This window comes from Rhea pennata, chromosome 2, assembly GCF_028389875.1.
Source record: "Rhea pennata isolate bPtePen1 chromosome 2, bPtePen1.pri, whole genome shotgun sequence".
NCBI classification, from domain to species: domain Eukaryota; kingdom Metazoa; phylum Chordata; class Aves; order Rheiformes; family Rheidae; genus Rhea; species Rhea pennata.
Window position 1 is genome coordinate 51,997,104 of NC_084664.1, and position 15,894 is coordinate 52,012,997.

General features: G+C 42.3%; 1 protein-coding gene across 2 annotated transcripts in view; it reads left to right on the top strand.

Moving 5' to 3' along the window:
* The window catches only part of STAC (SH3 and cysteine rich domain), a 74,514-nt gene extending 62,130 nt beyond the window's left edge, over positions 1-12,384 (top strand). For both annotated transcript variants that reach the window (XM_062567892.1, XM_062567893.1), the window contains exon 11: positions 9,878-12,384. In XM_062567892.1, the coding sequence (XP_062423876.1) occupies positions 9,878-9,976 (99 nt within the window). In that variant the 3' untranslated portion in view covers positions 9,977-12,384. The remainder of the gene's footprint in view (positions 1-9,877) is intronic.
* The last annotated feature ends 3,510 nt before the right edge of the window (positions 12,385-15,894 follow it).

The window sequence follows — 15,894 nt, forward strand, 5'->3', positions numbered from 1 at the left end:
ACTGGCTTCCTCCAAGTTAGCAAGAAGGGGAGATCATGCATTGCTACCAGTTCCTGCCAGGCCTCACCTAGCTAAAAAAGCTCAATAGAAAAAAAAATCTTAACTCATTAACTGATCTAACAAATTCCTGTTATTGCCATGGGGCAGATTGTCTCTATTTTATATTGTTGATTCACTGAATTAACTCAATAGGCTGAAATCTGCAAGGTCTAACCCTGCAGAGTCCAGAGCTTTTCCTAGAAAAGGAAGGGGAGGAAGACATGCCAGCAGAAAAATTTAACCCATAACCATAGTGTAGATTTTGAGTATGCTGCCTGACATCATCCATGGTGTATACTGCAGGACTCTCTCCCATTTGTGCCTTGTATGAATGTTCTCAGGTTGGGCAGCTGCACTTGAAGGCAAAAGGCAAAAAATGGATATTTTTTACACAATATATGTAGTATATGGACATCAGTAAAGTCACATAAGTATCTTAAGATACTTTGCCATTTTAGGCAAGCCGAGACATTTTTAAAGTTTGAAGCACAGTGGATGAGACTTTATCTGGATTTGCTTCACACTTTCAAGCCCTGTGAATACTATTTTGAGTTTCTGCCTCATACAAAACCGATCCTTAGAGAGAGCAGGACTAGGGGAAAACAACACAATTTGTTCACACATCTTATGCAATATGCATAGGCTTGGCTTCACAAAGGATCCCTTGAAAATTTCTTTATGAAATACAAAACCTGGTGCGGAGAAAAGCGTTCTATTTGAGAGGTATCAACATTTTTGCAGTTTAGGGTTCATTGACAGATTTGTGGGTACTAAAGCCAATTCAGAAGGCAACTGGTTACCAGAAGGTTTAATCAGAAATCTGTGGGAGAGAAGGCAAACTCAGCCACTGGCATCTGTAGAGCAAGATTCTTAACAGGGAAACCAAAACCAGCCAATTTATGCTGGTCCTCCATTTGTTTAAGCCATCTCACACACAATACTGGCTGCATAATTTCCAACTATGACTGCACCATCACTCAAATATATAAAGTTTTATGCAGCCTATAACTTCTACTCCAGTCTGAATTCATTACCACACATTATACAAATGCTTCTTTGCTTGACTAAGGACTCTCATGTGACCAAAGGCACCATTTTGAAAAGGTGTATCTAAGTATCATCAGGGTTTGGAAAAGCATATCTTTTTATATGCCTTTAATATTTTTTATGGTGCTCATTTTTAAGCAAGTCATAATAATCTGTTGTTTGAATGTCTGTTTTTATTCCTCCCCTCAGATTCTACTTAAACTAAAGGAAATAACCTCTTAAAAAAAATAATAATAATCCTTCACTGCCAACCCCACTGACATCTACAGTCACATTAATATAAACCACTTCAGGGCTGAGCCTTTTGTGTTTAAATAACACAACTGATTTTAAAATGCACAAGTGATCTTATGCAATAGAAATGATCTCAAACTACGACCTTTGTTACAAGGCTGGCAGTCAAGCTCTCTGCTTCTTCCAAAAGTAGACTTTGATTTTACACAAACGTCCATGCAACAGATCCAATTTGCAATGGATGTATTTTCCAAATGTCACTAATGTAAACTAGCTCTGCTACAGAAGGAGTCTCCCAACTGGCTTTTGCAGTGACTGCAAATGGGCTGCTGTTACTGAAACAATCACAACCTTCAAAGCAGAGCTTTAAGCATTGCTGTCCCATAGCACTGGCTCTCAGAGGATGCACTTCACTCCTACCCCAACACCTCATCACCTATATTTGAAGATGAGCAACTTTTTGGCACATATACATTAGCAGCTGGATACAGCTCTGATCTTCCCCCGAAGTTGGACTTGAACACCGCTGATGCTGAAACTCCCAAACACACCCGAATAAAACAACTACCTTGGAAGAACCTGGGAATGGGCTTAAACCCAAGCCCAGCCTCTCCTGAGACTGAGTTCAACAAGGCAGAGTTGCAGCTGGGTCACTAGCCCCAGCTGCTCCACCAGGCTTAGGTTTTCTTCAGATTAGTCTGGGTGCTTTGTGATTTAGGTCCCCACATTTTTAATCCTAAACTATTCCAAAAGTAGCTGGACTTCTAACAGCATGGCTCAGCTGCCTTTGAAAACCAGCTGCATCACAGAGCTTTACACATCCAAACTGAACTATTTACACCACAAATCCAGCTCAGAAAGTGATATTGCAGTTCTTCATGTGCTCCCCTGCAATAAATGCTGCACCTCACAGGTAGGCTTAAGAGGAAAGGGACTTTTTTTTTCCAGCTATCTCTGATTTCCATTGATGTCGGTTTGGTGAACGGGGATATCTGTCCCTGTTCATTCAGAGATGCTCTGGCATACGAATTTTGGAAGAGTCCAGAGCATGAGAGCAACCCATTATTGATCCAGTCTAGTGTAAGTCAGCTTTAAAAACCTGAGGGCCAAGTGTAAAAAAAGCTGGTGTTGTCAGTCCAAAAGTTAATGAAACAGCTGGTATAAAACCCATCATGATCACAGGCACTATGATTGACTGGGCATGAAAGCAGAACAACTTATCATTTCCATCCATAAAGCGCACAGAGGCAAGGACTGTAATGCAGTGGCAGAAGTAGATGTAGAAACTGACAGTGCCACTGTGCTGTGTCATTCCTACAGATAAATAGATGACTGGAGCTTTCAGACCCCTTGGTCTGGCAGTGTCTGCAGGCTCCAGAACATCCCTTGAAACTGCATTGTCCTCATAACCAAATTCCTATTTGGTCAGAACTGCTCTTTGGCTGACATAAAGTTTAAAGATACAGGGAAGAGAAGAGTGAGCAAAAGGCAGCAACAAAAAAAAATAAGCTAAATAATAATAAAAAAAGAGTGTTCAAAGTTACTCCAAGACAAAAAGAATTTTCCATTTTTGCCCAAATTCAGAGTACAGGACTTAGAGGAACAGGAGAGAATTAATGAGCATGTAGCTTAAAGGATCGTTTCCTAATTACACAGAATCACAGAATGGTTGAGGTTGGAAGGGATCAACCAGGAACCTCTGGAGATCATCTAGTCCAACCCCACCTACCCCCCCCCCCCCCCCCCCGGCTCAAGCACGGTCACCTAGAGCATGTTAGACAACGTTGCATCCAGGTGGGCCTTGAAGATCTCCAGAGAAGGAAACTCCACAACCTTTCTGGGCAACCTGTTTCAGAGCTCTATCACACCCACAGTAAAGAATAAGTTTTTCCTCATGTTCAGATGGAACTTCGTGTGTTTCAATTTGGGCCCATTGCCTCTTGCCCTGTTGCATGGCACCACTGCAAAGAGTCTGGCCCTGTCCTCTTTGCACCTTCCCTTAAGGTATTTGTAGACAATGATAAGATGCCCTCTCAGTCTTCTCTTCTCCAAGCTAAACAGGCCCAGCTCTCCCAGCCTTTCCTCATAAGGGAGATGCTCCAGCCCTCTGATCATCTCTTTGTAGCCCTACACTGGACTCTCTCCAGGAGCTCCATGTCTCTCTTGTACTCGAGAGCCCAGAACTGGACACAGTACTCGAGATGAGGCCTCCCCAGGGCTGAGTAGAGGGGCAGGATCACCTCCCTCGACCTGCTGGCAACACTCTTCCTAACGCACCCCAGGATGCCATTGGCCTTCTTGGCCACAAGGGCACATTGCTGGCTCATGGTCAACTTGTTGTCCACTAGGACTTCCAAGTCCTTCTCCACAGAGCTGCTTTCCAGCAGGTCAGGCCCCAGATTGTACTGGTGCATAGGGTTACTCCTCGCTAGGTGCAGGACCCTGCATTTGCCTTTGTTAAAGTTCATGAGATTCCTCCCTATCCAGCTCTCCAGCCTGTCCAGGTCTCTGGACAGGCAGCACAGCCCTCTGGTATGTCAGCCACTCCTCACAGTTTGGTATCATCAGCAAACTTGCTAAAGAGGCACTCCATCCCCTCATCCAGGTCACTGATGAAGAAGTTGAACAGGATGGGACCCAGGACTGAGCCCTGGGGGACGCCACTAGCCACAGGCCTCCAACCAGACTCCACGCCACTGACAACGACCCTCTGAGCTCTGCCTTTCAGCCAGTTCTCAATCCACCTCACTGTCCACTCATCTAACCCACACTTCCTGAGCTTGTCTAGAAGGACGTTGTGGGAGACAGTATCAAAAGCCTTGCTGAAGTCAAGGTATACAACGTCCACTGCTCTCCCCTCATCTACCCAGGCAGTCATTCCATCAGAGAAGGCTATCAGGTTGGTTAAGCAGGATTTCCCCTTGGTGAATCCATGCTGGCTACTCCTGATCACCTTCTTTTCCACTGAATGCTTGGAGATGACATCCAAGATGAGCTGTTCCATCACCTTTCCAGGGATGGAGGTGAGGCTGACTGGCCTGAAGTTCCCTGGGTCCTCCTTCTTGCCCTTTTTGAAGACCTGAGTGACACTGGCTTTCTTCCAGTGCTCAGGCACCTCTCCAGTTCTCCAGGACCTTTCAAAGACAATGGAGAGTGGCCTGGCAACAACATCCGCCAGCTCCCTCAGTACCTGTGGGTGCATCCCATCTGGGCCCATGGATTTGTGGGTGTCAAGTTTGCCTAAATGATCTCTAACCCAATCCTCCTCGACCAAGAGAGTCTTCCATTCTCCAGACTTTCTCTCTTGTTTCCAAGATCTGGGATTTCTGAGGGCTAGTCTTAGCAGTAAAGACTGAAGTGGAGAAGGCATTTGGTAACTCTGCTTTCTCTGCATCCTTTGTCACCAGGTCCCCACCCCACTCAGCAGCAGGCCCACATTTTTCCTAGTCCTTCTCTTGCTACTCATGTATTTGAAGAAGCCCTTCTTGTTGTCCTTGACATCTCTTGACAGATTTAATTCCAAATGGGCCTTGGCCTTCCCTGTTACACCCCTGCACACTCTGGCAACATTCTTATATTACTCCCAAGTGGCCTGTCTCCTCTTCCACATTCTGTGTACTTTCTTCTTCTGTTGGAGTTTTGCCAGGAGCTCCTTGCTTATCCATGTAGATCTCCTGCCCCCTTTGCTGGGCTTCTTACACATAGGGATGCACAAATCTTGAGCTTGGAGGAAGTGATGCTTAAATATTAATCAGCTCTATTGGACCTCCTTTCTAGGGCCCTAACCCATGGGATTTCTCCAAGTAAGTCCCTGAAGAGGCCAAAGTTTGCTCTCCTGAAGTCCAGGGTTGTGATCCTACTTATTGCCTTGCTTCCTCCATGCAGGATCCTGAACTCCACTATCTCACGGTCACTGCAGCCAGGGCTGCCCCCAACCTTCACATTTCCAACCAGTCCAACTTTCTTTATTAGTACAAAGTCCATCAGGACCTTTGGCTCCTCCACCACTTGTGCCAAAAAGTTATCATCAGTGCTCTGCAGGAACCTCCTGGACTGTTTGTGCCTTGCTGTGTTGTCTTACCAACAGATATAAGGGTGGTTGAAGTCCCCCACGAGAACCAGGGCCTGTGATCATGAGGCTACTTCCAGCTGTCTGTAGAAGGCTTCATTGACTTCTCCTTCCTGATCAGGTGGCTTGTAGTAAATACCCACAACAGTGTCACCCATATTAATTTGCTTTTTAATCCTTACCCATAAGCTCTTGACTTGCTCTTTATCCACTGCTAGGCAAATCTCAATACATTCCGGTTGCTCTCTCACATAAGGAGCAACTCCACCATCTCACCTTCCCGGCCTATCTTTCCTAAAAAGCACATAGCCATCCACAACAGATCCATGACAGCATTCCAGTCATGCAAGCTATCTATCTCACTTGTCTCTGTAACTACAATGAGATCATGGCCCTGTGATCACACACAGATCTCTCTCTAACTCTTTCTCTTTATTCCCCGTACTGCATGAATTTGTACAGGCATTTCAGAGAGATAATCAAGCATGCAGGTTTCACAAGAAAGGTGCAAGAGGATCCTCCTTAGTCATGTCCTGTATGTAGTTCCCTGCTGCATGCACCCACTGGACGTATTCCAACTTGAGCCACATTTTGCTGACTACTCTGTCTCTATAACTCTCCCCTTCCGCCATCTTTCCCAGGTTAAAGCCCTCCTTACTACACTGGCCAACCTGCTGGCAAAGACACATGTGGCCCACTTAGTGAGGTGGATCCCACCACACCCCATCAATTGTCTATCTTCAAACAGGGTCCCATGGTCACAGAAACCAAAACTCTGTTGCCACCAGCAGCGCAGCCAGCTGTTAACTTGGAAAATCTGTCTACTCCTTCTCCTATCCTTCCCCCTCACTGACAGGATTGAGGAGAAAATGACATAGGCTCCCAGACCCTTAACCACCATGCCCAAAACTCTGAAATCCTGTTTGATAGCTTCCAATTTGCCCTTGGTGTCATTAGTGCCCACATGGAAGAGCAGTAGATGGTAGTAGTCTGACACATGGGCAAGCCTTGACAGTCTTTCAATGATATCCCACATTCAATAGCTATAGTGGCACTATGGATAGCTACACCTAGCTAGAGCTTCTCGCAGGAGGAGTTAAGGCCTCCTGTAGTTGTCCTTGCCTGTCTTTGCCTAGCTCTCAATCATCCTTGGGTCCCCAGAAAGCTCCCACAACTTCCAACAAGGTCCCCTGAAGTTGTAAGCAGAGCCCAGACACTGCTGCACAAACTGCTGCATCTGCTCACTGCCTCTGTTAGCTGCGCTCAATCGTTCATCTGCCCCATCTGCAGCAGAGCAGCCTGGTAGATGCGAATGCCTGAGAACAGAAGGTGTCGATAATTTCAGAGGACAGTCAGGATTCAGTTAGGTTTTTTGTTGGGGAATTTCTAGCAAAACTAGATAGAAGAATGTGTAAATGACTTTCTAGCATTACAGCTCATTTTCAGTTATTTCTGGGGGCTACTTGATGACTCAGAAACAGTTTGAGATATAGTTGCTTAATCCATGGCCGTTACTGATCTCTTGAGACAGGATCCTTTTTATTTTTGTTTTTTGAAGAAAAAAAAAATCTTCTTCCATTTGTGTTGCTACCAAATTCACCGGGGAGTTGCTGCTCGTTTACCTTGGCAGGCCAGCAGCCTTGCCCCAAAGCATGCCAGCCTGAGTAGCTTCCATTTTAAGCAGCTGCCCATTTACTGCAGCAAGCAGTTAGTGCCTGCTGGCAGCTGCAGTACCCTTGTACCTTCACAACGATCACACTTGCCATCTGTCACCAGGGCTCATCCACAGCGGCAGCTGCTTCATCAGGCCAAGCCCGAAACTCTGGATACCACTATTTAAATTCCTGGGTTTCCCCATGATTTACACCCACCTAAGAAAGCCAAGAGCCAGATCCCAAAGCTACAACTTGTGAGTGAAAACCTTGGGTCAAAATGAGCTCCAGGGCAGCGCTTGCAAAAGGTAAAGAGGACAAAAGTGGCTAAAGACCATGTTATGTTCTCTCATTTCTGAAACTGCAGCATTTGGAGTCTCTCCAGGGCTGCACAAAGCTCCAGCAGCTGCCGTAGCCCCAGAGGACCTCTGACTGACATAGGATTAGCAAAGTGTGGTGTACTGTGGCCATATTCTTTACTTCCTCCAGACACAGGCTCTTCCTTGGGAGGAAGTCAAAAAAAATCTGCCAAATGGAGCCAGTGCATGCAAGGACTAGTGTATTAGTGTGAGAGCATTTTGTCTGGAATTTGGGAGAATTCCAATTCATGTATTAGTATGTAGTGTGAGAGAAATTCTTGTGGAAAATATATGTACCCCTCATACTCAGTGAAGAACCCTCAAAACTTCTAAAAGGCCAAATCTACCATATTTTGTCATTGCAAAGAGGCACAACACAATGTTCAGGAAGTTGCTGCTTTTTATTTTGCCAACAAAACGTATCACTGACTATACAAGATATTGGGGAAAAAACACTGTTCTTGCAACACGTTGAGCAGAGCCTGTGGTTAAGCATGAGAGGCAGTGTTGCTAGTGAGCAGGGTGGACCTGCTGAGGAGCCTCATCTGGAGATGCTGGTTTGGGTTTGTTTTTTTTTTTTTCTCCTTACTCATGCAAAAATCTAGAGGTCTTGCAGACTTTAGTTAGAAAGAGAGCACAGAAGGGAGTCAGGTGTGCCTTGGGAAAAGCTAAGTCCATTTACAGAGAAGTTGTAATGGCTTTTTTTCCCCATATACAAATCAACCAAGGAGGAGGGTCTCTCAACCAAGATGCTGTTTCCTACTTTTGGACATTCTGCCATGCTTAGTCATCCTTAGTCCAGTTCTTTGCAGGTCTGTTCTCACATCACTGAAGGTTTCATAGCCTTTCTCAGAGCCACAGACCAACCTCTAGCAATAGTCAGAAAAATCTTCCTGTGTATGTGTACTTCACGCATCTCTTTGCTTTGACAGTGACATGGCCTGAAAGGGAGCAGCTGTTGTGCTAGGGATTCATTCCACAAATAGCTTGGCTTTTTTGCAGCAGTACCTTGACTAAGTGGCATAAATTACATGCCTCTCCCACTGTGTTCATGAGCTTTAGCCCAAACAAGAATAGATTATGTTTTCTAATTGGATGTCAGAATTATTGGCGTGCTCAGTCATTCTACCCCAGGAATCCAATTCAGTTAGTATTAAGTAGGTAACTTGGGTAAGAAAACTAAGGAACCCATTTGCTTTTTAAACCTTTGTTTGCAGGTATAGAGATGCACCTGAGCATCTCCAAATATTGGTAGTAACAAATATGCTGCAGCCCCACCTCTTTCTTATGACATTTCTTTCCCCACTGATAATGTTATCACACATAAATTTTATGTATGTAACTATAGGAGGTCAAACTGGTCCAGAGTTCAGATATGGCATTTAGATGTCACCATGTACTCCATAATAGTCATGCTAAAATGCACTTTAGTTGGGAACATTTTAGAGCCATTTCTCTTCATTTTGTACCTCCTGAATTACTAAAATTAAACACCGCAAATACCTATCAGATGGAGTTCTCTGAGTGTTAGTCCAGACAGAGGGCATTAAGGACCTAGTATTTGCATCATGAGAAATCAATGAGGTAGTCTTAATAGGGCCATCAGTTTTCTGTTTAATTTTTAATCTTACTTGAGAGGAAATACATAGTTCCTTGGCACAGATGTTTGAAAGTAGCTCTTAAATTTGAGTGCCTCTGTGCTCAAGTACCCAGGATGAAACACCTGAGCTACTAGGCATTCGGGCAACAAGTGCTCAGCTGTTACCAAGAGTGTCTCAGGATGGGCCCTAAAAAGGAGGTAGTGGAGATAACAAAGGTCTTTAGAAAATGCAAACCTTTGCTGTAATGTAGTATTTGTATTATTGTAAAGACCATATGGTCAGGCCATAATTGGCTCCATTTGAAGTAGGTGCTATGCAAACACACTCTCAGCGTATTCAGACTTGGCACCCAAGACCAGCATAAGCATCTGTTGGTGAGAGGAACGAGTGAATAAGACAACCTACTGTCCATCTGATGAGTACCTGAGCTCCTTACATATAATGCGGAGAATATGCTTGTGTTCAGATCAGATGCTACAAGTGACTCACCTTGGTATGACGATAACTTTTCACCACCGACTGTCAGGGGAGTCAGATAGCTCATGGTCTGAATTACCCACTTCTCCCTCAAATATAGACAACAACATCCACCTTAAACTATGGTAATTGCCATAGGTCAAAGTCATAATTCAAGTTTCAAAATCTTTGATCCACAACAAAGTTTTTACTAGTTTTAATGCATCTCATGCATATGCAGCGCTTTGGGAGGTGGGAAGAAGGTTTGTTGCTAAATATATGAGCTGAAGTTTCTTAGCAAAGCAGGGAAAGGATTGTTCTGCTTATGGGAGTAACTAGCAGGAAGTCTGGCCCAGCTGCTAAATAGCCTGGAATAGCATGGCAAAGAGTTTATTATTGTCATACCTTCCTTGCCTTCAGATCTGCGTGACTTCGGAAAAGGAACACAACGGCTTCATCAAAGTATACAGCGGGAAGAAGAAAGGCTTTGTCCCCATAGACGTCTTAGAAAACATCTGATTTCAACAGCCCGCTTGCTGCAGTAGGAGCCCTTTGTTGGCAATGCCTGTCTGCCTCATCTCACACTGTGTCAACCCAGATGGGCTGTCTTGCAGATGTTCAGGGAATAGCAAGAAAACTGCAACTACAAGAAGAAAAAAAAGACATTTAGACTGTAACTGCAATGCTAAGAAACACAAAAGGTGGACTGATTGAAAGGAAATATAGTCAGAAACCACTGGGGAAAGGAGAGGCCCTTGGAAAGTAATAGGAGTAGGGTAAGAGAAGGAAAAAAAAAGTCTGGACTGATTTCTGATGCAAGACAGCTATTACGACCCTGATGGAGACAGACAGCTGTTCTGAAGGACTAAACTCACATCCTGTTCTCATGTCTTAGAAAACTATTGGACTGCTTTCTTGTTTGAAGTGTTTTGGGGAGGGGGTATTCGGGAGGGGAGGGAAATACTGTTTAAACTGTCTTTGTACTACAGTCCAATGCTTGTAGCAAAGTGCAGCTGTGGTCCTACGGTTTTGTCCCCAGTACCAGCCGATCAGCCGAAGCGTTTTATCCTGGTGTTTAGTCTCATAACACAGCAGTTTGGAGACGCCGTGTTAACGTCGGTCTGCAGCGTGCACTGTGCCCTGCCAGTCGGCAGCTTTCTCTCTCTGCATCACCTTGCCGTTCGGAAGAGCAGCGAACGTCTGTGTCCTTTGTTTTCTCTGTATGCGAACAAAAGGTCTCCACGTATGTTGGGTGTGATGGCTGCTCAAAGAAACAGCCATCTTCCTACGCAGAAGCCCGCTTGGACACGTCCCTCTGTGTTCCCTGCTCCTTTATCTGATGACAGAGGAAATGGGAGAAGTAGTTTGTGAGAGCCACCGGCTTGAAACATTTTCTATTTTTCTGTGTTTATTGCACTTAAAAGATTTTATATATTGATCCTATTTATAAAAAAACACGTGGTTAACACTCCTCCCCTCCCCAGACTGGAAGCACTAGGAAAGGACAGACTATTCATAGAAGTGAAGTCTGTAACTATCGAAATCCAGAATTTGCAACTGAAAGGCACTGGGTATCTTAACATTGTATTGACACACCAAAGTCTTTTTCTTCTTTTGCTAAACAGGAGTTTCGCAGATTCTGCAGTAAATACATTGATGTGAGGTCCTCCTTGGCTTGTACTGCTGTGAGCCTTCCCTCAGTCCTCTCTGTCCCACCGAGACTGCACAGGGAGGTCTGTCTTGTCGATGGTCCATCGCATGCAGGCATCCACCTTCAAATATATTTGGGGTACACAAACTTTTTGGTACCTGCAGAGCAGCCCATGGGATCTGTGGAGCCTGGCCAATGTACACAGGTCAGCCAGCACCAATCCTGTTGTAGGTCTGGGATCTTACGATGTTTAAAGATAAGGAACCTAACTGCCAAGTATTTAATTGGATGTAATTGGATCAAATATACTTAAGTAGCTTATCATGTATTATGACATGGAGTTTAAGTCCTATCCCAAAACTCCTTGCTGAATTCATGCCTTATTTGACCAGCTTGAGACCAAATCCCAGTCTTTAACACTACTGGATCTGGCTTACACTTACTGCTTACACTTTTACATCCATACAGTGAGGTAGTTTGAATCTGTGTTGCAAAGCCCAGGTCGATAGGTGGGTTGCCCTATTAGAATAGCAGATCTTGTGCAAAGCCTTAAGGAAGCTAGTGCAACTCTCTACATGGTCAGAGGCTGACACGACAGATCAGTTTGTGAGCTCTCAGAGATGCATTTTGCAGCTCTTATTATCGTTTAATTGCAGAGGAGGAAGTTGCAGGGGTGTCAACTGCTGAAACCTGGTCCTTCATAGTGAAAGTGGTCTGTATCAATCATTAACGTCCTCCTGGCCGATCCAAAGCATCTGATTTCATATCTTCATCTACGGGAATATGAGCAATTTACAAATGGCTTTTTTTTTTCCCCCATGAAAACAATGAACTTCTGCTCAGCTCATTTTCCTAAGTAGCTAGTAAACTCAGTGGGAGGACAGAGGATTCTGATAAGCCTTAAAGATCAAGAGAAAAAGCAGCAGAGGCATGTTAATCCACCCTGCTTTATAAGATTTTTTATATATATTCACCAGTTCAAAGAAAAATCTCAAGCATTTGTTAAAACTAAAATATTTTCTAATTTTGATCAGGCCTATCAGGCCTTTCCTGTGGGCAAAGGAAATGTGTATTAATATATACATATGTGCTACTGTTTACATGATTGCATCATACTGTGATTCCCTCCTATTTCAGTCCTCCATGATTTCAATTTATCCCTACAATGTGCATCATACTATTCAAAGAATAATATGAATATTACCTACAACTCACAATGGCCTTTAATCAATGTCAGTTTGATTCCTTTTGATACTGAGCAATAAATAATAAAGTGATTGAGAAAAAATGAAACAAATCCTATGTGGTTTGTATTACATCTGAGCAAGCATTGCTTGTGAACCAAAGCTTTCATTGTTATTTCTTCTCTCTATTTTTCGTTTAGTCTTTTTTATGGGTTTTTGCAGTTTTTTGATATGGAAACATAATTTATGCTGAATTTAGCAAGATTCATATACATGACTAACTTTAAGCATGTGATACATTGGCTATATGAATGCTTAAAGATGAAACACTTTACTGAATTAAGGTCATTATCTTCAAATCGATTTTGGATGCTTTACTCTGAAGGCAGATGAGTATCCCATCATTTTTTTCCTACTATATGCAGTTCATAATAGATACTGCATTAACAAGCAGATAAAAGCCGGACAGAAGATTGATTGCACTCTGCCTGACTTTTGCTCAGAAAATTTGAATTTTAGGAGATAAATGATATTCACATTTAATTTAATGTTCTGCTTAATAAAGAATACACAGTGGTTGGAAGGAGAATAGTATGTTTCTTGGCTTCTTTGCATTGAATATTGTATCATTTTCAGTTAGCCACCTTCAAAGCATTTACTAGAACCATCAGCAGTGGATGTTACTGAGCACTTCCATTTAAAATCTACAGCACTTACTTTTCCTGTCTTTAACCAAACATTTCCAAAATAGTTCTTCTGTAACGTATGCAGCATGTGCAGAATTTGAGCTAAGTTTTGTGGTAGAGCCATCCTAAACATTTGGTTCCAGCAAACCAGAATGTATTTTAAGCCATTCCATTTGTTATTTCAACATCTCACTGCAGCATAAGACTGATTATGGAATATAATCCTAAGTGTTAAGGAGAGTTGATCAACATGAGGTGAGAATGAGCTGCCTGAATCATGATTGACTCTCATCCGTAAATAACACAGTATCTCGATGTATAAGCATAACATCTTTTTCCACACCCAACCATTTTGCTTCCATGACTTCCTTCCGGGACTGATGATGCAGAACACCATTAGCCTATGGGCTTATTGCCACAGGAGAACAAAGTTATTTATTAACTTATATTATTCCTTATAAACATTGTGCTTCTTTAGTATTACTTATGTGCCTTTTTCTCAGTAATCGTTGGTTGAGATTCAATTGACTAAACAGAGCACCTTGTGCCATTTTAGCTAACCTAGGACACTGGAGGCATCACAGTACAGGGCTGGCATGCAGTGACACTACAGGTTTGAAAGACCTGAAACCTTCTAAACAAGCCACTGGAGACCATGTAGATTGCTTAAATGGCACTAGATGGATATCTTCAGAAAATGAATCCAGCTCATTTCTTTTAAATATATGCAGATGTCTCATATATTGAGCACTCATATTACATATTTCTTCCCCTAAAGGCCACTGGATAACTGCAGCTAATAGTATTAGTCCTGACTTGTTTGAAGTCCACATAAAGAATCCTAGAATGCAACAGGGACTGAGTTCATCTATAATATTGGAAAAGGCTAGTCAATGTTATGTTCTTCCAAAAATCCATGATATCATTTATCCAAGCTAATTGTAAATGTGTACAACAAAGCTATTAATCCTATTTTCCTCCTTGCTCTTTCCCAGAAAACAGAGAGCAATGGACACTTTTTAGTATTGTGGTTCCTTTGACTTATTAAAGATTTCTGCTTTAGCACAAGCTATGTTATGCACTACAAGGGCCTTTTTCATCCATCAACAATCACGGGAGCCTGGGACAGCTGGATCAGATCTAGACATCAGCAGAGGTCTCTGCTATATCTGGGCAGAGAAATACTTGGCCCTGTTTTCCTGATAAACATGTAACACACACATCTGACTACCATGTGTCTGCTTGTGTCTCTGAAGTTTCTGATGGCATTTATTATTACAGACAAGAAAAAAGATGTATTTTTCTTTCCTGTTTTGATTTCATAAAATTTCCTTTACTGTCAGGTAGAAAAGGATGTGTTCCTAAATAAAATATTTTGCATTTAAGTACAAATATAATGGTAATGTAAAATCAAACCAATCTTATTAAGGACATTTTAATTTAAAATGCTGATCATGAAGAAGACTAGCAGAGCTGTATCCCTGTCTGCAGTAATACTGTCTGTCCAAAAGTACTGATAGCAACAATAACACACGCATACCACATGCCTAGAGAGATAGATCTGTGTGTGGTTCATTTTCTTTCAGTATTTCACAGTGGTTTTGCTGGACAACATTCTGAGATATTTTGAACCACCAGACTGAAGAGCAAGGACCTGGACAATCAGACCAGGTTGGGTGTTCCTATGCTCATTCATAAATAACAAAAAAAAACCAAAATATAGCTATATAGTTTTCTATTCATTGGTGTTATGCTTATCAAATAGTTTGTACAGCACTGAAAATAAGCACAAAAGAAAGTGAACGAATCAGGTTCTGTTTAAAATGTAAGTAAGGAGGATGTGAATGATATTCCCAAGCATACTCCTCCTGCACTTTGCTCTATTAAAAATAGGGTCAGACCAACACAAGTGTTTGATTTCATGTTTCAGACATTTCAGATTGATGTAGTCCCAAATCATCATACAGATTGTGTGCACTACATTTTGTAAAGCATAGAGAATAAGTATTTTCTTCAGTGGGAATATATGTCATCAGAATGTTGAGTTTTCCACTGGGGAAAAAAAAAAGAAAAAAAGAAAAAGAAAAAAAAAGAACAGCTGAATCTAAGAGGTACACAAGTGTTATTTTTAAAGCCATTCTTTATATAGAAAATTGTCATGTGCCTGGGGAATGAATACTTGGCTAAGTCTTCGTAAAAGAGGCCTAGAAAAGCTATAGTGGGGCTGCTTCAGGTCAGGTTGTAAATACATTTCCTGAGTGGTTTAAGGAAGTTCATTCACCACCTACCTAAATTAATGTGATTTGTTCTATCAGATGAGCTTAAATTAATTTCATATTTAATACACACACATATACACACACACACTGTATGTATATAATCATATTCATTAATATCAACCCAATGGCAAGAGTATTGTCCCTTAAATGTTTGTCCTGATTTTTTTTTTCACTTATCTTACTGTGCTCAACATCTAGATAATTGAAACTGGTGCCCTACAAGCACCAAAACTGACAGATATATAGGCAGAAAAGTGTAGCCTTGACAACAAGCTTTATCTGCATTACACAAAGCGTATAACGTATAAACACAGGGTTATAGGCAGTTGAACTGTGAATCCGCAATACATGGAGCACAGTCAAGGTACTCTGCGCTCTGAAGTGCATGTTGTTCATTAAACAAAGTTAAGATTGCACGCAGCATACAAATTGGCAGCCTGAAAACATTGTCAGAACAGCATGTAAATCATACCTCTTTGACCTAGCTGCCTGACAATAACGAGACAGTGAAAATAAAGAGCAGCTTCTCTCTAGAGGCCTGGGGGAAAGGAAGTCTTAAGAAAGAGACTTAAGAAAGGGGGCATTCCTATGCATTTAAAATTTTAAAAATATGTTGATAATCACATATATACACCAT